At 36.1% G+C, this 26,755-nt stretch overlaps 1 protein-coding gene and 1 pseudogene across 2 annotated transcripts in view; one reads left to right on the top strand and one right to left on the bottom strand.

Annotated features, from left to right (window-relative positions):
* CNTN4 (contactin 4) overlaps positions 1-26,755 on the bottom strand; it is a 339,871-nt gene that overhangs the window by 71,775 nt on the left and 241,341 nt on the right. For both annotated transcript variants that reach the window (XM_008074482.2, XM_008074489.1), the window contains one exon: positions 9,495-9,622. In XM_008074482.2, coding sequence (XP_008072673.1) covers positions 9,495-9,622 — 128 coding nt within the window. The remainder of the gene's footprint in view (positions 1-9,494; positions 9,623-26,755) is intronic.
* LOC103277033 lies at positions 12,065-12,395 on the top strand (annotated as a pseudogene).

Genomic DNA, 26,755 nt, shown 5'->3' with positions numbered 1-26,755 from the left:
CAGGTCAGGGGGTGAGAGCCAGTCATGTGCATTTATTTAGAGACCCTTATGTGATTCTGATGCTTGTGGTCTATGCTCTCAATGGCCTAAAGGGAGACGGTTATGTCTTTTGTACCTTTTGCCTATGCCCTCATATTTGGTCTGCATCAGTGTGTCCCCTCATCAATTATACTGGTTATTATAATTTATCTACCTTTGTCATACACATCAAGAAGTGTGGAGGCAAATAGCACAGTCACCAGATGTTCTTCCTATGTTGTGGACAAAACCAATGGAAACAGATATATGTTATATCAGAAGAGATGCGGGTTAGGATTATGAAAGTATGTAAGGAGGAGAAGGCAATTCTAATAAGGCTCTTTAGATTCTCTTTAGGTAGACCGCAAGCTTTACTTACATTTACAAGAAGTTCTTCTTCCAAAGAGAGAGAAGAGTGGGGAAAAAGTTAATAAGATGACAGATGGCATGTTTTCCAGTTTGGGAAATCTTCAAAGCAGAAGTTGCTAATCTTCACTTAATTATGTCTTGCACTTTTGCACACTGATTATAGACGTGCTAGAAGGCCACATAAAAAGCCACTCCTGCTCTAAATGTTCTGCTTACATTTCCTCTCCCATAGCCAGGAAGCTACTTTCACCTTCTCAAATGGATGCCTAAAAGAAACAACCATTTTAACCTTTCAGAAATGGATCATGCTAAAGTAAATCAGCTAGAGATGATGGAAGTGTTAATTAACTTTCTTTCATCTTGGTCAGTTTCTGTATTTAACCTAAAGGCCCCAAGTCTTTTGGGTGATATTCTTAGATTTGATTGCCTATGACAGCCAGAGAAATTCAATCTTGGTTTGGTAGGGTTGCTTCTTTGAGACAGTAAAACTCTTCCTGCTTTTGGCTCAGAAAACAAATGCCAAGAAGGGAAGGTGAGAGCACTTATGAATTATTCTGACATGCTTCCTTTCTGGTTTGGAGTTTATGAGAGACCAAGCCTTCCCTTTCAAATTTGGAACCAAATGTTGGTTGCTCACTTTGGGACCACCTATAAGATACAAGGAGATGGATCATTTGCAACATACACATAGATACAATCCCCTCTGCTTCTGACAGATCATATGCACATAGAGCGAGTCTACGTGAGAAATCATATATTCTCAAGCCATACAAAGTTCAGATATTTAAAAACAGAAAAGTGCCTAATTTTATTTTCTGTTTATTTATTACACAATTATCCATTTAAAATCCACTTCAGTTTTAGAAATTATAAGAGAAACATCCTAGTTTGAAAACAAACTACATTGAGCTTTAAACACTTAATAAACTGAAAATCTCAACACAAACCATTTTTTTCTTCAGTAAAGAAATAGCTCTATGGCAAGCTGACAGATGTAAGATGACAGATGTAACCGAACAAGATATGCACGAGAAAAAGGTGCATTTTTATTTATATACTTTAAAAATATATAACTTTAATAATGCTGAGGATGTGTTCAGAAGTGGTAGCAGAGATAGGTCAGAGATCTATGCTTTTTAATATCAACTTCCTCTCCAGTAAGGATTTTATCACATTAATAGCTAAATCATACTGATGGTAAAACAGCTGAAATGAGGCAATTAGTATGGCCTATGACAGCCATGAAGAATGAAACATGCGAGGTTTTCAATGAAAGCCAGATGGATATCTTCAATATACTTCTTATTATCTGCTGTGGTAATAAGTTCAATTAAACTGAATCAGTACAACACAAGTCTCTTTGAATTGCCGGAAAAGAAATTAATTATGTGCTTCACATTTAATGAAGCCAAAGAGTCATATTCTATTTGCCTTTTTTGTTTGTTTTGTTTATTCTGATTGGTAAGTATTCATCACAAAAAAAAAATCCGTTGTTTCATGTTGAGTTCTTTTCTTAAAAAAAATTATTTGGATCGAATGGGTTAAATATCACTAGTTAAAAGGATGTATCTCTTCTACAATATCTGGGAGAGAAGTAGAAAATCAGAGCCACTATTCTCATGACATTGCCTGTAGTATCTGACCATATAGAATTCTGACCTCGGGTGTTCTTTTTTAATTTGAGATATTATACATATAAAGCTACAACAAAAATTTACCAACATGTGCTCATATTTCCACTTCTAGAATTAGCAGACTTTACCATATTTACATATGCCTCCAGCATTTTCCCCCATGAATATATATTAAAAATTTACCCAAACAGATATTACCAATACAGCTAAAGTCCTTTCACATAATCTGGATCCAGAGCCTCTCCTCACAAATACTATCATGAGCTAGCCCTTATGTTGCATGGGTATTTTGTGTTTAAACATTATAAGGTATATTACTAATTTTACACTGAATCATACATTAAATAAAATAATACCATATTATTCTTTAATTTTCTTGTGTATTTTTTGTTCATTACAAACAACAACACAATGAACATCCTTGCCAGTCTGCCTTGAAACATGTGTAACTTCCTCCAGTTTAAGTGCCCAGAAATAAAATTGCTGGACCATGTAGATTGTACTTTTTCAGTTTTACTTGCTCTCCACAGTGTCTACTCCAATTTGCATTCCTACTGAGCGTGTGAGTACCATTTTCCTCACATGGTTACTGACAAAAGGTATTGTCAGAGGTTTCTCTTTTGCCAATCTTATACATAAAAAATTGCAGCACACTGGTGCTTAAATTTCATTTCCCTAATTAATGAGGTTGGCATTTTTTCATGAGCTTGTTGGCCCACAGTGTGTCTTTTATACCAAAAGCAAAATGTGATGCCTGCCTTCAACACAGAGAAAGACACATTTGGCATCGAGAAAAGCAATAGTTAAGGAATTATATTTTTCCTCTAGACCAAAGATGGAAAAGTGATTGGCAGAATGGAGTCAGGGCAGACTCTCATGGCATGCAGTGTTCATAAAATTAAATCTCAGCATTACATAAGGGGAGAAGCTATTTTAAAGAGAGATCTGGACAAAAGGGCCATTGTTCTATCCATGACAGACACTGCTAAATCTATGTGGCCCGCATAAGTGTTCACATTATTTGTTAAATCTACGTGGCCCTCATAAGTGTCCACAAGAATGTCAGAGGAATTAATTATGGCCTGTTTAATCAGATTTCTAGGTTATGTCATACTTTGTGAATACAGAAAGAAAAAGAGGCACAATTACCTACCCTTCTTTTAGGTTCTCTTATCTTGCTGGTACTAACTCCAGCGTGGCAGATCTTTTCAGATCTAACAGGATGTAGTATTGAACTGTTCTGGCCACTGTCATCCTATCGAGGGACCTATCATAATTAGCATTTAGCACTTCTAACAATAAACTTCTCCATCCTACTCTAGATGCCTTGGGTCAGAATTTGCATTAATCCTATTAGAAAGACCCTTAATTATCACCTAGAAATAATTGGTTCCAGTGGAAGACATCTAATTATGTCGGAATGTATTCTGTTATAAGGGACCAATGTTAAAAGCTTTTGTTGTGCATTAGCAGCCAAACTTCATTGCTGGTTACTGATTTCTGATTGATCCCCAGTCAAATCTGGATAAATCCTTGAATAATTTTACATAGAAGATGTGGACTGCTTCAAACTTGTTTTCAAAAAAGGTTCCAATTGAAAGGACTCTACATTATTGTGTCTGTCATGCTATGCATGGAAAGGTTGATATTTCTCAATGTCCTACAGTTGAAACAAAAGAACAATTTTATACAGTGCACAATAGTAATGCTGTAGACACTCTTTGATGCTCGTAAGAAAATTTTGTTGTATTTGCTATATATACATATACACACACATATGTATATATGTAAATATGTTTGTGTGCATATATATACATATATGGTGTGTATATATGTATGAGGAACTCTTTTCTTATAAACATAAATAAGCTTTTTATGGGATGGACAATGGGCACTACTTCTGGAAATGAAGAAATCAATAAAATGTTCAAAAAACCCCAGGGGCATCTTCAGTTTGCAGAGTTGAGTATGTGTAGTCTTAGTTAAACTCTCACTAAAGACATCTTTTTAATCAAAGCTATTTAAAGTACAATTTTTTTTAATATTGCAAAAGTAATTCTGTGCACTGAATTTAAAAATCTAAGTAAACAGAAGAACAAAAAGAACTCTTTTGAAATCCAAATGAAATTTGGGGAAAATTTTATATGGTCAACTGCAAAAAGAAAAAAGCATATTATATTAGTAAAAGAACAGCATGCCACCTGAGAAGTGTGTATGGTAATGGTGGAATAGTCCAGCAATTAAGACTGGCCACAGTGGGAGGTTTAGGAAGTGAACTGTGTCTTGAAAAACCCCTTTGATACTTTAGGATCTACCTGGCCTACTATTCTTATTCTAGCAGTGTGAGGTGTCCCAAAATCCTAGAAAATTAAATTAAATACATAGTTCCAGTGTCTCCAAGTTACCTTTCTTCTCTCTCTCAATCAATGATCTATCATCTCTCCTACGGATTTTCTGCTTATATACAAGTTCTGATGTCAACCTCTTGGGTACTGTGGTGAGGGTAAGGTCCTGGAAAGAAATCTCCCTACTAATTCCGGCTAATAATCGAACTTAAGGACATGTGAACATTTCCAGCATGTAAAGTCAGCCTGAGATGCAAGAAAAGCTGTGTATAGCTTGGTTAAATGACACCCTGGTCAGACTTTTAAAGATCCGAGGAAGATAAAAAGTTATCAGAAAAAGGTAGACGTAACTTTTTTTCTGTAAAGGGCTTAATAGTAAACATTTAAGATTTTGCAGAAGAGTCAAAACTGAGAATATTAGGTAGGTACTTATATATTATATAGTCTCTGTCATAACTACTCTACTCTGCTATTGTAGGGCAAAAGCAACCATAGTTAATATGTAAACAAATGACATGACTGGAAATTCACAAAATTTTCATGTCTAAAAATATTATTCTTCTTTTGATTTTTTTTGAACCAGTGAAACATTTAAAAAACCATTTTTAGCTCCTGAGGTATGTAAAACAGGCAGCTGGAGGAGTTTGGCCCAGAGGGCATAGTTTGAAAAACCCCTGAAAATGCAAGGGTCTGAAACTCTGATGTGTATGAGGATTAACTGGGGTATTTATTTTAAAAGTAGTTTTTGTTTTTGTTTTTTTTTCAGGCCACATCTCTAGAGAGTTAAATTTATTAGGTTAGGGGTGAGGCCCAGGAAATCTGCATTTGCATTAAGCATTCTACTTAACTTTCACTTGCCAGTTGGCAAGTAAAAAAGTCCTTTGGTGTAGGACAATGATTCTCAAAGTATAGTCTGGAACCATCAGTTGCAGAATTACTCAAGGTCATTTTGGATGTAGTTCAGCATGATAACTGTGGTAACAGCCCCCATAACTTAAAGCCCTGGATTTCATTTTGAGTCCTGGAGGTGATCAATAGAAGTGAGGGTTGCTATTACCACAGTTATCTTGTTAAACTACATCCAAGACAAATACTCTAAGTTGTTCTTTTCTAGACCTGCTACTTAAAAATATCTGCCATATAAAACCTGGATAGCAAAGACACTGCATCATGCAAAATGGCCCACCTTTAACTCTGCAATAGAGATAAAAATGAGTAAGCACAATACTGTATGTAAATGGAGTCTGCCCTCCACATAGTTCTTAATGATGTCGACAATCACTAAAGCACATTTTTGTCTAAAGGTCAAATATTATGCTTTCTGTTAGGATTTGGGGGTTTGATTTGAGAACTGGTCTTGCTTAAATTTAAATAGCAAACCAAATCCCAAATATATTATAGCTAGCTTGAAAAATGAAATCAGTAAAATTTAGAAATTCAGATGATGGGATGATAATCAAGAGCCCCTTGGGCACCTGTCAGAATTCTGCAGTGTGGGAGTCTGCTCATGCATAATCTGAATATTTATCCATTTGATGGTTACCTGCCAGAGATTTATTTTAAACTTCCTGTATCTGGTGTAGTGGATTTGTCCCCTCCTCCTCCTCCCCTGCTTGCTGACCCTGTGTTCAACACTATCTTCAGTCTGTCTCTGAAACATGGGTCAGGGGTGGGGAGAAAGAGAACAGAATTTTAAAAGCATGGTTAATGATAGAATTATTGCAAAAAGGTTAAAAAAAGATATATTCTGATGCCTGACCTTCATGGTGTTTTAATCCCAGACACATGAGGAGATAGAAATGAATACAAGCACATTTTAAGGTTAGAGAACATCTTCTCTGATAAATTAGTCCCTTTGTAGGTCTCAAAATTGAATTAAAATACAGTGTTCAGTCATATTCTTGGCTAAACTGTTATATTTGCATTAAAGGTACAGGGCTCAAGCATTTTGATGTGGGATTCAGTACTTGGCACAGTTCATGTGGAGTTCAGAAGAGCTTTTTCTGCCTTTATCGTGTTTTATGGGTCAGATTTCGAAATTGTATTTCTCAGTTTATGTTAGTGTCTTTCTAAGAGACCTCCCGGTGTGAATGTCCCGTCTACACACACGTACTTTGCATTAATGCTAATGGTAGTCAGAACCAAGCACATTGGGAGATAAGTGATCTCCCAAATCTCTTCTTACCTTAGCCAAAGTAACAGGGCTGTTAACTTCTGTGAACATATTGGCCAGATAAAGCTCTTTTTTTCCCACCTCACCTAGAAGAAGAATGTAAGAAGCAGAGGACCTCTGTGGAGAAACTGACTTCACTGAATACCAGCTGCCATGCCCAGAAAGAACTTTGCTTTGAAATAAATGAATTCTGCCTGGCAATCAGGCTATCTGGGCCCATCATCCCTTAACCTGGTGGCTCATACCTACACACATCGCTGTCTTCCTCTTTTCATATTTGACCAGGCTCTTCCTGCTTCAGTCCTTCCTCTTTCGCTCATCTATTGGGAAATTTCAGTTTTTAAAGTATTCCACGTGCTTCAGCAAGTCATATGGCCAGCATAGGCAGGACATACTAATTCTGTCACACGTCTCTATTACTCCTTGCTATAAGTCTACTACAAAGCTCCTGAAAACTGTCCTCAAATCATGTTTCCTAGCTTTAGTCATTCAAATACCATCTTCATGATTTATTTTACATATCCTCCTGTAATAATGCATACTCAATAATTTTCTTTATGCTGACTCACTTCTTAAATATACTTTTAAAAATGGTTTTTACCATTGTCACTAATGGAAAGCTGGTGTTTTCCTAATATATATTAAAATAAACAAGTAATTACTAAAATTGAACTGTACTGTCTGAAACTATCTCTTATACTTGGGAATCACTGTTCACATTTTGCTATAAGACAAATAAATTAGTTTGTTAAAATAGGTACAAGTTACTATGTCAGCAATATTTATATCCACATAAGAAGGAGGCAACCATAACATATTTTATCCCTGGTATATTTGTAAACTTTGCACCATTAGTCAGTATAGATGAGCGGCAGGGAATTGCATAGTTGGTTGGGAAAGATTTTGTCCTGGGGCTGGTGGTATCAACTGGGATATGAACTCTGAGGGAAATGGAGGACTCTTCTTTCTGCCAGCTCATTTGAGAGCCAAGGAAGCCAACACTTATAAGAAGTTGATAATCAAATACAGGACACAACTTGTTCCTACATGTGAAATACCTCAATTCAGCTGTAAAGAACAGCATATATATGATTTCTATGTTTAGGTGTTTATAATCTTTTACATTCTTAGTCACTTCTTTGTGGTAGGCTTACTTCTCTTTACTAATTATTCAGCTGAAGAGGAAATTTCATGAGTGTTCATTTCTATGTGATTTAGAATATATCATAGCCATTTTATTAATATATGAGCAACAAAATCAAAACAACAACTAATATTTCCTAGGTGCTAGGCAGCATACTAATCACTTAATATGGATTGCCACAGTCATCAAAATATACCTTAGAATTTGGCACTGCTATTACACCACACGGAGGAATTATTTTGTCCAAGGTCACAGATCTGGTGAGTAGAAGAAAAGAGATTCAAACCTAGACCTGTCTGACTCTAATCCTTGCCTTTTAACCCTTATTTAAGATGGCTTCTTAAGATTCTCTTATATCTCAAATAATCTATAACTGTCCCAACTCTGCCACTAACCAGCTCTGAAACATTGACATCTCTCTTTGTCCTAATTGATCACTAAACTTCCTTTGCAGTTGAGATAGCTATATATCAGCAAAGACATCTAGCTAGAATTGTGTTTTATAAATATTATCTCACCTCTTTTTCTTTTGCCCTATAAAACAGAGTCAGTCATGCACCAATGATATTGCTTTGAGGAAGTAATTAATAGACTGAAATAGTTGGAATTAATCTAAACACAGATTTAGTTCTAACTCTTAAACTTCCAATTTTCTACCTACATAGATAAGTATGTTTATGACAAAAAGACTTCCCCCAAATTACATTACATTTCCAAATTCCTGACCCTAGAATATAATTAGGTGATTTTTAGCCTTCTTTTTAAAATTAAAATGGAGGTAAATATTCATTTTGGATATTTTTATGTGCCTTAGGCTATGTTACTTCACAGAGGGAGCTACAAATGAGCAAGAGTGAAATAATATGGTATGACTCATCTGTACCTATTATACAGAAAAGGGGAAATGGGGGAAAAAAATTCCTGGTGTAGTATAAAGAAACAAGGAGAACTCAGAATTAGGATTCCTTGGTTTAAGCCCCTCTTCTGCTACTGATGACCTTGAGAAAGTCAGGAACTAAGCCTCATCTTCTTCAGTCAAATTATTGCCAAGATCTCTTTAACTCAAAAATCCTATGACAGGGCAAGATATAAAGTGATAGAAATGCAAATGAAACGTAAATTAAGATCTCACCCTTCACAATTGTTACTTAGCACTTCCAGCCCATGCCATCAAGCTAATGTTGGAATAGTTTTACAACATGTGCTTTGTTAAGAGTATAAAAGACTTTCTGTTATAAACTATAAAGCGTCTAGGCTACGGTTTGTAGAAGCTTTATTTCCTTAAAACAGACAGGGTTGGCTAGCTGACTAAGGAAAAGCACAGAGGTGATCAAAACCTTTTATTAGTATAATAAGCCATATCCATATCTCTGAATAATCAGGGCAGCTCTTTTAAAAAGCACCACTATCATTGTTTAAACAATGTTTGCTAAAAATAGTACTTGAGTCGTGAGTTTTTAATTTGTTAGCACAGTGTTCCTAGACATGAATTTCAAATCTATAGAGACTTGAAAGAAATTTAATTAAGGGATTGAAGATAACATTAGTTACAATACTATAATAGATACAATGGCTGTAATTCTCAAAATTGTGTTGGATGATTCTGAAATAAGATAGCCTTTCAATCATATTCATTACCAATAGTTCTCTCAGAATTATTAATCATATCATGTTTGCTATGATGAATTAATTAAACAACACAGTGATATCTGTACATATTAATATGAATGATGCCACTTCCATAGACTACATTATTAGAAACGAGGACACATACATCAATACATGAGTTCTTTGAGTTAGCCATTCATTACCTTTTACAACCAAGTTTCCAGTACTGCTAGCGGTTCCAAAATGGTTAGTGGCTATGCAGGTGTAACTTCCAGCGTCTGATTTAGTCGCATTGATGATTCTGAGGTTTCCATCTTCAGAAATGGTAATTCTGGAATCAAAGTAAATAAACCCAAACTAGTGAAGTTTATCTCATATGACTAATTGCAAATTATTTCTGTTATCATCCTTCAAGCCATAAACCATGGCTACATTATCTGATAGCTTTATCTTTATTTAGGAAGTTTGGCCACATATGCATAAACATAATTGAGGTGTGTGACTTGTTTAGTACTTTTAATATTTTTCTTGCTAACATGATCTCAACATTCAGTTGAAATAACCATTATAAATATTAGACAGGTTGTAACAATTTCTATCTCCTTGGTAGCTATAACCACATTATACAAAGGGAAGACGTATTGTAGATCATCATTAGTCTCATAACAGCTAATAAGAAATAAAAAAATTCCCTTGATTAATCAATTTATGCCTTTTCATTGAAAGTGTTTTTTTTCCCTAAACGACAGGCTTAAATTAGATGAGGTATTATTAAGCATATTTATTTATGAAATATGTCAGTCAATACATTTTTAATGAGATATAAAAACCAAACTTGAAAAAAAATTAAAATATTCCACAACGTGATGTGATTTAGCAGAATAGCAAATGTTGATGGCACATCTGAGACACCACATTTAGGAACTAACATCTACTTTCTTCAGGGAAGAAAATGCCTTTGTTGACAGATGCAAAATCTGGAACAGGAAGGACATTAGAGAACCCTGTTTTCAACATGACTACAAGAAGAGGAGTAGGAAAATATAATGATAAAAAGACAGCTTGGCTTAGAGGCTAGTCGGAGAAATAAAAAATGTAGACAGTAGTTCATTCAAGGTGAATGTCTGTTAAATTTTTACTATATGTTTAAAATCTACCCACTTCTTTCTATCTCTTCCATTCTCTCCTTCTCATCAAATCTATCAAACAGCCTCCTAATTGATTTGCCTATTGTTACTCTTCCCCTCAAATCCATTCTTCAGCAAGTGTCCAGATCATCTTTTAAAATTGAAATCAAATTATATTACTCCCTTGGCTTTAAGATACATCCTAGGCTCCATGTTACATTCTGAATAAATTCCTTTCTAGGGTCTGTAAGTCCTAACGGATCTACTTTTTTTTTTTTTTTTTTAAAGCCTCTTTTGCCTACTATTTTGTTTTAATCTTTCTACTCTTTAATGAACTCTAGTCACACTGGCCTTCTGCAGATTCCTAGAGAATTTGAAACCCTTCCCCACCTCAGGGCCTTTGCTCTTGCTGTTCTGCCTACCTTGAACAGCATTCCTCCTCATCTGGATATGGCTGCCACCTTCTCACCTTCAGGATCCCATCCTAAAGGTAGCTTTTTCTTATGGATCTTTCTTGACTCACGTTCTAAAGTGAGTCTCCCTCTTTGTTTCTTTTCCGGCAGCTACTTTATTTTTCCCACTAAATCCAATCTAGAAGTTTTATTTGCTTACTTCTTAGTTGTCTTATTGCATAAAATGTTAGTGTTTCTGAGGATAGGGACAGTGTTTGTCTTATGACTGAATGTTCTAGATCTAGTACACAGGATGGTATGTAGTAGACACCCTATAAATATTTGTTAAGTGGCTGAGTGAATTAGTGAATGAATAAATATCTGAAGGAAGAAACTGATAATGTTTGATAGGGATTCAGAGTAGCTGAACTGCTGGGCACTATTGCTAGACTTAACAGAGTCCTCTACAAATATTTGAAATAAGGGGTCTAGGATGGGCAGAGGTTTTGACTAAGCATTTTAAAAGTCCAGGTAAAGATGTAAATACACTGGGTTGCAAATGTTGTATATACTTTTGTGAAGGTGCTTATGAATGGAGAAGATACAGCCTTCCTGAGGACCCATTCCAGGTTCTATGACTCAGGCTGATGAGAAGTTATTAAGGTGGAAGAATTCTACCAAGGATTTTGCAATCAGAGGGATGAGTGTTCACATTCCTGTTCTGTCAGTTCTGGCTGTGGGACCAGAGTCACCTTGCTTAACTTTCTCAGTTTTAGCTTTCTCATCCATAAAATGGGATTAACAATGCCAATCTTATAGGCTGATAGTAAGAATTAGGTAAGACAGAAGCAGTGAGATTTCTAGCACGTTTCCTGGTATTTATTAGGTAGTGATTCTCTTTCATCTTAAAAACTGTGTCCTCTTATTTAGTCATTTGTTCATATAGGAAAAATTGGGCAATATCCTCTTAACCATTTATTTTATTATAGTAATTAAATCAGCTTCCTTTTTGCACATTGACTATCATTTCTGACAATCTAGAGTCAATATACAAATTAACTGAGTCATCCCAAAGCAAGGTACAGGATACAGGTAAAGAACTTGGGTGCCTGCAGTCAGGAGGTATGTATCTGGTGATGGTGGCTGTGATGCTTTCTGGTAGAGGCCTAAAGTTTGGGGACCTTAGCCTCTGGACTGGAATGAGCCATGTTCCCTGTAGAGGCAGGGAGCTGAGCTGGAGCCAGGACCAGTACAGTGGTAGCAGCTGCACTGACCATTGCTGCTGCAGCATTTGCAGGCCATTGTGTTTCGCAAACCATGAAGCATGTGGAGCTTCAAGTAAAATAAAGTCTACCAAAATTTGCCCTCAGTGGTGGCTATTACAGAGGTGGGTTTGGACCTAAAGTGACAAAATGGAAATCAGCATTAATACTAGGTACACGTCCTACTGCCAGTAAAGGGAAAAATAAGAGATGCTCATTGACAAATTATGCTCTTAAGTCACCCAGATAAAGGAGAATGTTATTATAAAGTAGCCCAAATCAATGAAACTGAACATTTACTAGAAGATCAAGCTAAAAAATGAAGTAATGTGTGATGATTTTAAGTTCATATTAATTTACATATATGACTCCCAACTTTTTGTAATAAAATACCTCAAAGCTACAATTTTAAAAATAGTTTAGCATAAGCTAAATCAAAGCCTTGTTTTAAAAAGATAGACTAGGAGGTTCTCTGTTCATTCACATCACAGATACACACATAACAGTTGCTCGGTAAAGACCATCTGATACCTCATTTGCCAAGGAGCAGATGTACTGACAAAAATAGTGTAGTGATTATATCTTAATTACTTCAATAATAACAAAAATAGTTCTAAAGGAGTTAGTCACATTTCTATTTATAAAATAATTTGCTAGAAATTGTGAAATGTTGGCATATGAGAACTCATTAAGTAAGGTGACATTTGTGTTTTGGGTAAGGACTCATCTTCCATGAGGAAACATTGGCCTGGAGCATTTTAAACATTTTGAGGGGTAAGATGATTCTTCCATAAGACAAAGTCCTATTAATAACTTATACCATTTACAGTGGTATAATTATAATTCTGAAAACCTAAAGTCATTGCCTGTATCAAACTATAAAATGCCAAAGGATATGAATAAAGAAACAAGTAAAGGATTTGTCATCAGATGACTTGGGTTCTAGCCTTTACTCTGAAACTTGTTAAGTATATGACATGGCCAAATTACTTATGCTTTAAGACAGGTTTTCTCAATCTTGGCAATACTGACATTTTGAGCTGAATAACTCTTTACCTCAGGGAGGATATTGAACAGCATCTGTGGCCATTGGGCTCTAGTAGATCCACCCCTCCCCCATGTCAAGACAATTAAAAATGTCTTCAGACATTGCCAAAAATTTCCTAGGGGTCAAAATCACCTTCCTGCGAGAACTGATGGTCTAATTCAGTCTTTTATTTTATTTTACAGACTATTATGAAGAATATCTTTTATAATGAGATAAGATACCAGAAAAGTTCTGTTAACTATAAAGATACTTTTGGTATCTCCATTGCATACACCCAGCTAGCTCTTCACAATCCTAATACAAATCTCTTTTTGTCCCAAGTCTCTCTTTGCCCTTTGTCCTCAAAGTTTTCCTGTTAGTTTCCTATGGGCCTTGTTAAATGACACATAATCTTACACACCCTATACGATTAATCTTTAAGATTTCAGTGTCCGACATTGATTTAGCGTTCTAATTCTCCCATTGTTATTGCAAAGAGGTAAAACCCTAAGTGCTAGAATTCCATACAAGAGAAGATCAATGAGAGAGATCATTTGCAGAAGTTATGGGTAACTTTCAGCAGCCTCCGTTAAATGACATCATATTGCTGTGACCACTTATTCTTCCTAGGTATTATCCAAATGTGGGGATAATATGACTTCTGAGGAAATATTATTTTGTGAAACTCAACCACTTTCTTATTCAAGCAATGTAGTGTAGTGACTAAGAACATAAACTCTACAACTAAACGGTCTAGTTCAAATCATGTCTAGTTGTGTGACTTTGGGTAAGTTAGTATTGCTGTATCTAAATTTCCTTATTTAGGAAAATGGAATAAAAGTAACTATATTGCATAGGATTGTTGTGAAGATGTGTGATGCCTAGATGAATGCCTGGTACATAAAATGCACCACATAAAAGCATTAGCTAAATGTTCTGTTAAATGAAGATCTGCACCCTCCTGGACCCTTTGTTTCAAGCATTTACAAAGAACTTTGTGAAGGTTGACAACTGACAAGTAGTTCTGCCACTCTGGAGTCCCATAGCACATTATTATGCTTGTTGAAGCATATGGGTGACACCAAGTAGATATAGAAGGGAGATAAAATATTGTACTCATTCATTTATAGGTATTTACTAAACACCTCCTACATATTAGGCCTTGTACTAGTATACAGTAATGTGAAAATTATGGTTTCTGTTCTCAAGAAGCTCAAAATAAATCAAGAATATAGACAATTATGCATCTACAAATAACACCCACGTGTTATATATCATAATGCACACATTTATATAACTGCATAGTAGAAGGGGCATTACTTTTTCCAATGGGAAAGCTGTTTCACACACTATCTAGCTAAAAAGATGGGCGGAGTTCTAGACCTGGCCAATCACAAGACCCTGTTATCTTGTCTATGGCGATTGGTTCAGGGATAAGCATGCCACTAAAACTTGGAGCTCTTTGAGGAAATAATCTCTTACTGCTGGGATTGTTAAATTTGGAAGATGGGAATCTAGAACTGTTGGCAGTCATTTTGCCTGCCATCTAGAGAAAATATGCCTTAAGAAAGCTAAGCAAAGACAAGGGAGAGAGAGAGAGAGAGAGAGAGAGAGAGAGAGAGAGAGAGAAACAGAAACCTTATGACATCTTTGAGTCCCTGTTTTTGTTTATGCCTGAAGTCAACAGCACTCCATGGAAGCCCTATTTATATGAGTCAATAACTTAAGGTATTAGAAATTGAATTTTTGTTCCTTACAACTGGAAGACTGCAATCTCTTTAAGAAATTACTGAATTTGTTCAGGTGATGGTGGTAAAAGTAGAGAGGAAGGAATGGAATCTGCAGATAATTCTGTGATAACTGTCTCTATAGAACACCTTGCTAGATGATTGATGAATTCTATCTATAATGGAAGAGTAACCAGAGTTCTGAATATGAAAAAAATTGACCTGATATCTCTTCATACACAGCTATATTATATACTTTTGGTTATGTATTTCTGCATATAACGCTAAGTATACAACTTGACCCGTTGCTTTCAATTTGTTTTATGAAATTTTTATAAGCTGGGAATTAGCTATAAGTCTAACATTTGGCCTTGGGGTGCAAATTTGGACTAACTCAAGAAATTTTTGAAATGCAATTCAATACAAATACTGAGAAATTTGCTTGCTTTCTATTTGGATCCTATTCCAACTTAGCAAAAGGGTTTTCAACTAATATTTCTACATTCGGTTTTTTTTCATAAATATATCGCCTAAATTCAGTCTAAGAATTGTTTTATTTTCATGTTTCGTTTCTTGGGTGCAATTTTAAAGTTTCCTTTGAGGTCCGTGTCGCCTTAGTTTCCTCATTTTAGACTATTGACCTGTAGCTGTTAGTTTGATTTGAACATTGAGCTCCTTCTAATACATATGACTAGTGAGAGAGTAGGATAAAAAGAATTGAAAATGTTAATCCATTCCTGGCTTAGGTTAGTCCTGACCTATCTGTGGGCTCTTTTAAAATTGTTGATAGTATCAGAAAAAAGTCAAAGATGATAAAGCAGCAAGTTTAAAAAATAAAGATGTGACACAGACTTAATTTTCCCTACATGAAAAGAGGTCGTCTAATTTACAGCATAGTAAATTACCTATAGCATAAAGAAGCAGTTGTTCCCTCACGTTATTTGGAGATTTCAGATCCATAGAGGATAGGCACAAATCTGGACTTGCAAGATAAATTGAATATCTCTCCTTATGAGGCTCTGGGTTACAGCCATTGAAGAGCTGACCTTGTCAGTACTATAAATCAAAACCAGTCTGGGGACATGGGACCTTTAAAAATGCTGATCTTTTCTTTTTGGGGGGCTTTAGTAACAGATGACAAAAGCTGCCAACTCCACAATATTCTGTCGTCCTAAAAAGGAGGATTATTCCAAAATGGTGCCCTGTGATTTTTCTGAACAACACTACATGGAAGATCAACTGCTAGTGAGTGAGACAACATGACCTCACTCACCTTTGAGTCACTTTGAAACACTTTTCTAACAAATAAATCACTTTAGAATATAACTTAGAACCACTTTTCCCCATCTCCAAAAGGTGGAATTATGGGGTGATAATTTCCTTTCAACAAGTAAGCAAAAATAAAACTGTTTGAGAACAGTTAAGTTGGATTTCTAATCACTTTTAATATTGTTAGATCTGGGATAACATAGCTCACTAAAAATTATGTGCAATTAAAAAAAATCTCAAAATGTTATAACAGGCTTCTCCTGTCTTTTACATATGATAGGTTCCAGAAAACATGTTTGAAAGTTGAAAACCTGAAAGGGAAACAGTAGATATGCACATTATAAAGGGGGCTGCAATCCTAAAGAGTTAAACATATTATAAAACTCCAAACGTGGTTAATAAAATTATTGCTATTTCTCAGTTCAAGCCAACGGGCTGGATGATGGAGTTGTTACAGGAGCCCTGGTTCCAGGCAGTAAGGACAAGCTGGACCCAGGGTCCACCAGCAATGCCTGAAAATCAGGGCAGTTTAGGTAGGCATCCCCCAACCAGAGGGCTCCTGTGCCTCATAAGGCAGGACAGGTCTGGACACACGCCAGCTAGACCATTGCCATAAGACCAGAGGAACTGCCTAGCCACAGATGTGTTTGCTTCTTTCTGCACAGAATTAAAAAAAAAAATCTAAGTAATTGGGAGATTTCTTATGAAAGTTCATTCCTGGCTAATTGTGACACATGGGGATATAGGGCAATGCTGGCAACACCCCTCCCACACACACAGGGCACCATTAGACAGGAGGAGAGGGCGGCAGCTTCTCTGATCAGATGATGGGCTTTCTAGCTCCCATCCTTCCCTGACTTGGACCTCTCACTAATGCTCCTACCAAGCCCTGTAGACCTTTGAGATCGTGATCCCAACCTTAAACTGCCGCTGGGTGCTGAGTACACAGAACAGGGATTTGGGGCAGCCTTCAGGCATAAGGTTACAATCCACCCTCACCCAACCCCATCAATGGTTCCCAATCCAGACATACCACACAGAGAGAATGGAGCAATAGAGAGGAAGGGGACACCGGATGTCACAGTCCATCTACAACTGTCATGAAAACATATACAAACCAGATAGCTTACAACAACAAGCATTTATTCCCTCACACGTACGATGGCTAGGAGTCTGAAATCAAGGTATTGGCAGGGTTTGTTGCTGCTGGAGGATCTGAGAGGGAGACAATTCTATGGCTTTCTGCTAGCTTCTGGTGACTTTAGGCCATCCTTGGTGGTTCTTATTTCCTTCCTTCTTTGCTTCCTTCCTTCCCCTCCTCCCCTTCCTTTTCTTTCTTTCCTTTCCTTTTCTTTCCTTTCCTTTCCTTCCTTCCTTCCTTCCTTCCTTCCTTCCTTCCTTCCTTCCTTCCTTCCTTCCTTCCTTCCCTCTCCCTCTCTCTCTCTCCATCTCTCTCTCTCTCTTCCATTCTCTTGTCAGAGTCTTACTCTGTTGCCTAGACTGGAGTGTAGTGGCATGATTATGACTCACTGCAGCCTTGACCTCCTGGTTTTAGGCAGTTCTAATCCTTTCGCCTCAGTTCCCAAGTACCTGGGACTATAGGTATATGCTATCATGCCTGGCTAATTAAAAAAAATTTTTTTGTAGAGAAGAGGTCTTGTGATGTTGCCCAGGCTGGTCTTGAACTCCTGGACACAAGAAATCCTCTCGCTGGGATTACAAACATGAGCCACTGTGCACAGGCAGTGTTTCTTATGTTATAAGGCATCACTCCAATCTCTGTCTCCATCATCACATGGTGTTCTTGTGGTGTGTGTCTTCATGTTGTCTTTCCTCTGTATGTATGTCTGCATTCAAATTTCCCCCTTCTTATAAGAACACCAGTCTTTGGATTAGGGCTTATGTGAATCCAGTATGACCTCATTTTAACTTGATTACATCTGCAGAGACCTTATTTCCAAATAAGGTCACATTTTGGGGTTCTGGTTCAATATGAATTTTAGGGGTCACTAACTCACAACATGTATCAAGAGAGGAAACTCACCAGGACTGTTGGTCCTGGGTGAGCAAGCAGCTTCAGGACTTCCTTTGAGACCCTTGGTGGGAGCAAGGGAGTGATACAGAAGAGGGGTTCAGCTAAAAGTAGATCTACCATTTGATCCAGCAATCCCACTACTTGCTATCTACCCAAAAGAACAGAGGTCGTACAAAAAAGACACCTGCACTCATGGGTTCATTGCAGTCACAATTCACAATTACAAAGATGTGGAATCAACCTAAATACCCATCAACTGATTAGTGGATAACACAAATGTACCATGGAATACTATTCAGCCATGAAAACGAATGAAATAATGTCTTTGGCAGCAACTTTGACGGAATTGAAAAACATCATCCTAAATTAAGTAATATAGGATCAGAAAACCAAATGCCACATGTTCTCACTTGTAAGTGGGAGATAAACTAGGAATTGAAAAAGAATACAGAATAGCATAATAGACACTGAAGACTCAGAAAGAGGAGGGTGGGGGGGGAAATGAACCTATTGGGCACAATGTGCACAGGTAGGGGTGGAGGCTACACTTAAAGTCCAGACTTCTTTGCCTCTATGCAATGCATCCATGTAACCAAAAATCATTTGTGCCCCCTCAAGCAATTAAAATAAACATTAAAAAAAAGTAGAGGAGTTTTGCTTCCATGGGCCTGGCATGACCACATGTGTTCACTGCTCAACCCCCTTCCTGTCTGTATGGGGCCTGGTCCTTTTCCCCAACAGCACCTAGCAGGGACTTGCAATTATTGCTATTTAGGTGATACAGTAACAATCAAATGTGGAGTATGAAAGACAGTTTTGGTGCAGTAATGAATAATGTAGGAAAGAATAAAAATCCAATGGGGCAAAAAAAATAAGGCCTGCCTGCAATGTTAATTTCTTCTTTAATTAACTCACTGTATGTTTGTTTGTTGAATTAAACTACATCTTCTAGTCCATCTTTTTGTTGTTATTCTAGCCAACTAATTTTTATTTTCATGTTAAAATTATAACCAAAATCAGACAGAGGAAGTCTACAGAAAAATGGTGATCTATGATTTTCTAAGCTGTTCTGCATGAACGCTGAACTGCTCGGGGAAAAAGGCAGAGTCTTTACCTGCCCTTGAGGCGAGAGTAGTAAAGCATAGTTTTAGAATATAGCACACAAGAAATAGTCAAAATGTGGAAAGAATGGAGAGGCAACGAAGAGACAAAGATTTGTCTATTCAACCTATCAGTAGGCAAATTAGCTTGTGACCAACAAAGCTGACATACGGAACTTGAAGAGGGATCCCTGGCTTTGTGCCAGAGGAGAAATTAGAAAAGTTGAGCAGACTATCTGGCATTGGTATGCTGTATGCTACAAATATACCTGATAGCAAATAACACCAAAATTTTTCTCTGAAAGAAAACAAAAGGGCTTGTTTTGGTTTGAGTCTCCCTGCCTATGTATTTTAATGAAATCCCAAAGTTATTTGAATTTTTAACTGGAATTTGTCCACGCTTACATACTTAATTTCAAGAAGATGTGAAAATTCTCAGCCTGACGGGAGGAATGAATTATACTGATTTATTGAAAGAAAGAACGTTTGTTTTGTGCTAATGCGCACTTTATAAAGAGTTGATTGAGAGTCCTAGAAGATGGCTTTGCTCCTCGTCTTAAGAGAAAAAGATGTTTTGGACTACAAATTTAAATGTGGGTCAACGGGAAGAGACTTACTCGAAGAGCAATTTCGGGCAAATCTGTCATTGATCCTTCCATGTAGTCTCCGTGGCAGCAATAGACATCACTATTGAACAGACACCCTGGTGACAAAGTTCTCTTAGAGATAATTTGCTTTCTGTTGTAAGATTTGGGTTTAATAAACCACTGAACACCTGTGTATTTCAAGTCGCTGAAGAGCAACCTGTGGTTCAGACCCTATTGCCCTTGTCGCAGCATTGCTCGAAGGAGAAAATAAACTTGTGTTTGTTTAACCTGGTTTGACCCAGTTCTAACTTCGTCTAAGAAACAGTTTTAAAGGCCTGTAAAATAACCTGGAAAGAATGATCTTCCTAGGGTCTGATGAGTATTAAAGACTCCAGAGTCAATTTTAATTATTCCTTGTGACACAGTGCATGATGAATGTGGGAAGTACTATTCCTGGACTGGTAAAAGTTTGTAATTTGATGTATTCACAGGGTGAGCACATAACACTGAAAACATCATGTCTTGGGAAGAAGGAAATAAAACAATGGGTGTGTTTGGGCATGCTTTTGTCTAAAAATTGTTTCTTAAATTGCCGTCTTTAATTTACGCACGATCTTTCCATGTTTCCATTAATGCAAGATTTAGATTTCCTCTCTTCGGGAATATATGGCCTGAGATAATTTCAACATAGTTCTACAAGGCATTGTGAAGACGAATGGGAGTAGGGACAGGAAAATAATATGTATTTTTTATACTTCCATGTACTTTCATCAAAGCATGAAAAAAATTTATTAAAATAAAGGGTACTCAGGAAGTTTTATATAACAGCATCTTAGGATACTAAAGTAGCTGGTTAAGGAATAGTTTAACAACCAAGTGCCCTTGTCTTTGAAAACAATTAGTAATAAAGAAGACATGGACAGAAGGAGACCGAAAGACTCAGAGACAAAACTGTGGATAGATTAGGTTGAGTGTTGGGCATGTTGTGGTACTTGATGAGATAAGTTTATTAAGCCTACAACATACTACTGGATGCTATTGGATGCTTACATTTATTATCTCATTTAATCTGCACAATTCTGAGAAGCATTATGATTCTAATTTTTCAGTTAAGAAAAATGAAATCCAGAGAAGTAAATTAAAATGTCCAAGGCCAATATAGTTCATAGAAAATGGAGTGGAGTTGTAAGCTCAGGTCTCACTACAAAACCTGTACACTTTCTAGTATGCTGTCCTGCAGTGCTGGAAGATACAGGAAAAAACAAGGAGCAAAAAATATGAGCACACTTAAGAGGGTTTTCTTAAATTTGTCATTAGATCTTCTGTTATAATTCAATGCATTTTTTTGCTTTCTAATTTTACTTGCCAAAATAGTGTTTTCTAAGATTGAGAAATTTATGTTCACACTAATGTATCTAAAAGCAGAAACAAAAGTAAAAAAAATATAAAAAATAACTTAAAGTTGAAATCACAGAAGGTCCCTTTGCCCTTTAGTAACTAAAATGTCTAGAAGATAACATTATTCATTAGAAAGGGAGGTCTACTATATAGATTATGTAATTTAGTGAACAGAAGAGGCTTTTACAACACAGATAGTAATATTGGTCATGCCAGAAAAAAAAAGTTTTAATTTTATTGTATACCCAATTTTCCACTCATTGTTAATTGCAGCACCACGCTTTATTTGCTCCAACCCCTCTACTAGAACTTTATAGCATTTTTGTTTTGTTTTGTTTTCTTTTTTCGAGTCAGAGTCTCACTCTGTTGCCCAGGCTGGAGTGCAGTAGCACGCTCATGGCCACTGCAGCCTCTAACTGCTAGGCTCCTTCCAAGTAGCTGGAACCACAGGCATGTGCCACCATGCCTGGCTAATTTTTTTTATTTTTTATTTTATTGTAGGGACAAGGTCTCGCCATATTGCTCAGGTTGGTCTCGAACCCCTGAGCTCAAGCAATCCTCTCGCCTCCATCTCCTAAAGTGCTGGGATTACAGGCTTGAGCCACAGCACCTAGCTATAGCATTTCTAAGAGAGGAAATCATCCTCACTTAGTTCATGAACATATCACAACAGAAACACCACTGTCGAGGGCCAGTTAAAATCCCTGATGTCTCACCCTGCCCTGTACACCAGTTGCATCATTGCCTTCTGCAGAACAGCAACTCAGTATCATCCTAGCAGTCATACTATCCAAGCTTTTCCTCTAATGAGGGTCATCATAATAACACCTCAATTTCACAGGTATTTTTTGAGAAGGTTAAATGTAAAAATACCTGTAAAACTTAACTGTGGTGGTGCATAGTAGCACCTATGTCACATAGTAGCACAAATGTCACCTGCAATTATCACTTTAAAAATTATTCTTAGCATAATGCTCATAATCTATAGTCACATTTTTAAAAAATGGCTCAAAGCTCAAAATTAAAGTAACTGAATAAAAGAAATGTTATATTGCTATGATAAATGGAAACCATGCCTAACATATTTCATTTTAACTAGATATGATTGTCTGCTAGGGTCTGCTTTTTCTTTGGCAAAAGGGGAATTACTCACAGTTTCAAAAGTGTTGAGATATATTAGGACCAAACTGAGCTTCCCCTTAACTCAGGAGTATAAGAGAACTATGTAGCTCAATGTTATTTAATGTCTATTTACTGTGTACTGTCTAAGATCACCTGAGTACTTGAGAAGTGCCAGATTTATACTTTGTGAAACATGCATGTATTTCAACCATGCTCTTATGATCAAGTTCCTTTTATAATAGTCTGAACAAGTAAGCCATTAACCTATGTTGGGCAAATTCCATTACTGCCAATTCATGACTGTCCAAAGTTGTCCATCTACTCACATAACGTTGATCTTAAACTACTCCAGTGTATTATCACTGCCTAATCAGGTCTCAGGTCTTATGCATTTTTCTGTCCCCTTATTACTTCATACAGTCCTTTATGTACCCACAGGCACACTGTAAATATATGAATTATTAGATTAAGATTCACTTAGTCTTCAAAATTTTAGAGACACTGATAATATCTCTTAGGATTTGAACCCTGATTTCTAACCTTTTTTATGGATGGGTGGAGGTCAGAGCTTTCTTAATATTCTGAAGCCTATTGTAACATTCTTCCCCAAAATGCAACTATGCACAATATTTTCAAAAGCTTGCAGGTCTCCTACAGCTTCTCCATATCATAAAACTGCAAAGAAAAATCATTGTTCTGGGATAAACAAAGATGTCACCAAAATTTTTAGTCACGTAGGTATGTTAGCTGTGTTTAGTGTTTTCTGTAAATCACACTATGTGCTGGAGTTAACGATTGGGTATTCTTTTCCCAGGAAAATTATTTTTATGTTCTCTGTACCTTTAGATCTATTTTGCACAAGAGAAATTTCCATGATCAACCCAAGACCTCGCAGTAATCCTGCTTTATTCTCTCAACTATTAAACTCAACTATTTTTTTCTTAGATAGCAAAGAAAGCTATTTCTTTTCAAGAAAGAGTCTTTATTCTTTTCAGACAAACCATCTGAAAAGAACTGTGAAGTTGCACAGGTAATGGGTTCCAATAAATAATTCTCGTGATGACAGAACATTTAAGGACTTGATATATGGATCCTCTCCTATTTAATAGCCATAATCTGCAAGGACCTTTTCCTAATTCCAAGGGGAAGTTGATGGCAGAAAAAGAGAAGAGCTCAAGAAAGAAGCAGGAAGCTCTTATTATTAAAAGCCTTGGTCGAGGAGTAGAAGATAGTAATTTAGATACGACAGTGATAAAGGGAGCTTGATAATGATATGAGAGGGAGGGGCTCAAAGAGAAAAGATCATTGTGAATCTGACCTACTTAAAGCAAAGAACAGGATAATATCTGAACATACTTGTACTATATATGCAGAAACAGCGCGCCATATTTCTTGGAAAATATGGTAAATTAGGCTTTTGTATAAATGGTAAACACAAAAGAATGATTAAAGGAATATATTAATTCTAGGAACACTGATAACTTCATACAACACAACAAATATGCTACAATTGTTTCCAAAGAACACACAATAGCAGATTATTCAAAATGAATCTCTATAATCATTTTTAAAATTAGACTGGTTAATATCATCCCCAACAAAGCATGCTTTATTGATATGGCCAGTATTTCGGATCAAGTGATGCAGAACTGTTAGACATGTTTGCATGGGGTATAGGATAAGGAATTTATTAGAAGCTCTTTTGAGTGTGTTTGCATATCAATGTATGTACCTTGGAGTGTGAGTGTGTGTGGGTATGTGAGTTGGCTCCAAAATTAAGGAGCAGAATAATTTTTAACATTTATGAGTTACAGTAACATATAAGAAAATTGATGTTAATAACAAATTTATTTTTTAAAAATTAGGTAACCTGAATAACAAGTGCTTTAGAGAGAGCTGCTTTGTAGTGGCTCAAATAGCAGAGGGAAACAAAGTAGAAAAGAATATAAAACATCAGGAGGTCTATATAATTAATCAGCAATCCTACAAAGCATGCCATAAATTAGAGCTGCAATTATACCACAGTGCTTGGAAAATTGAAAGCTGAACTTTTAATATAAGCATTCAGGTTTATTTCTTAATATATATCTCTGGCATAGCACTTTAGAAAATGTGGCTAAGAGAGTTAATGCTTTCATTGCTGCTATTTACAACCTAATTTGCAAATTTTTACAGCATCTTAATAGTCACATTACAATTAGGGGTAAGAAAGAAATATCTTGCCATTTTTGAAGTTCCTGTCAACAAAGAGAACTTCAAAAGTCACAAGAAAATAAAGTTTTCATGGATCCAAAATTTGCCGTGAGCCATATTCCTTTTATGAAATTAAGTATAAAATTTACTTTCAAAACATAAGGGTCTTTTTTTGCAATTTTCAACTCTATATTGTTTTTATAAGCAACATATTTTAAGGTACCCATTGCTATTGAATTATTTATCCCAAATATTCTAGAAGTTCAATTATTGCTTTTATGCTATAAAGAGAGATTTATATAGTTCCTTGCCAGTTTATATTAAATCACAGAATTAATTTCAGGTTAGTCATTAGCATTACTCTTCTGATGAAGTGGCATTATAAAAGATCATATATATGTGTATATGTATGTGTGTATATATATATGTATACATAGACACATATATATGTGTATATAACTATATATATTGTTATTACAAAAGATCATATATATGTGTATATGTGTGTGTATATATATAAAATATAACATTTAACATATAATATAACTACATATATATGTAGTTGACCCTTAAACAACAGGGATTTTAACTACATAGGCCCACTTATATGCAGATTTTCTTTTGCTTATGCCACCCGAAACAGCAAGACCAGCCCCTCTTCTTTCTTTTCTTCCTCAGCCTGCTAAACAAGAACACAATAAGGATGAAGATCTTTATGATGATCTTTTTCCAGTCAATGAAAAGTTAATATATTTTCTCTTTATTATGATTTCAAAAATATTTTTTATCTAGCTTAATTTTTTGTAAGAATATAGTATATAATGCATATAACATATAAAATAATATGTGGTGGCCAACTATTTATGTTATAGGTAATGTCAACAGTAGTTAAATTTCTGGAGAGTCAAAAGTTATATGTAAATTTTTGGCTGCATATAGGCTTAGCCCCACATTGTTCAAGAATCAAGTGTGTGTGTGTGTGTGTGTGTGTGTGTGTGTGTGTATTCAATGCTTTATATGGGGGAAGAATCTGGTTGCAACCTGCTTTTGAGTTCTGACACCCATCCAGCCATTCTCTGACAATCATACTGCTATGCAGCCTCTCAGATCCCAAATTATTAGATTTTAAGAAAGTTAATCATTTTCCTAATTTTTGTAGCCTTTGCAAATAATAAAATAAGGAAACATAAAGTCCTTCATTCTTGCTCTACTCTAAGTTTTAGCCTATTCATAATCAATCCACAGATATTTCTGCGTACTTGCTATATGAAAGATTCTGTGATGACCACTACGGTGGATTCAAAAAGAAAGACACAACATTACTCTGATAACATTTTCCTGTGGAGTGAACATCTATTGAATTGCCTGCTCAGCATACATTCCTCTTTGTTTAGAGATAGTAATCATTCCAATCTTCTTTTGGGAAACCACGTCTCCCACTCTCCGACTACTACTTTGGATGACTATAACACCATCCTCTGACTACCAGGGTGTTCATGTGACTCAGGTATGGCCAAGGAGAGAACATCATATGCTCTTGGTTAAAGTGATTGGTTTAGGGGTGGAATTGTGACCTAGTCTGCACCAATTAGGGTAAATGGATGTCATTTTCTAAGGTATTTGTTCAAACTTCTGGAAGAGAAGTGTAAGTTTTTTTGCTGAAGTTACTAAAATAGTAGATGATCTGCTATGGGTTACCAGTGATTACATCAGAGACTAGCTTTCCAGAGAAAGGAACCAACAGAAATAAAGTCTTTAAGATATTCTCCAGCACATAGACCACATCCTGGAATATTCAACTATATGAGACAGCAGATTCCCTTTGAAGGGAGATGAAAATATTGTACAATGAGATGATGGTGACAGTTGCAAAATTTAGTAAATTTACCAAAAATTGCTAAGTTGTACATTTAAAATAGGGGAATTTTATGGTATGTAAATTATACCTTAATAACATAGTTTTAAAATCCCTTGCAAGTCAATTTGAGTTGAATTTCTGTTATCTACAACCCAAAGAGTTGTTATCAATGCAAAGGAAACAATATCTGTGTCAATAGATGATGAATCAATAGAAAACGCTAAAAGAAGGAGGTCGATATGGGTGCTTAGTCTGATTATAACTGTTCACTTTCTTGCAGGCATCTTCACCAGACTATAAACTAAAGCAATATAGTCTTTTTCCTCTCTGTGTTCAAAACCTAGGACCGTAATGACTCAGAGAGGCT

This window comes from Carlito syrichta, unplaced genomic scaffold (assembly GCF_000164805.1).
Source record: "Carlito syrichta isolate Samal-C Ts95f unplaced genomic scaffold, Tarsius_syrichta-2.0.1 Scaffold117309, whole genome shotgun sequence".
Classification (NCBI taxonomy): domain Eukaryota; kingdom Metazoa; phylum Chordata; class Mammalia; order Primates; family Tarsiidae; genus Carlito; species Carlito syrichta.
This window is presented reverse-complemented; position numbering and strand designations above follow the sequence as displayed.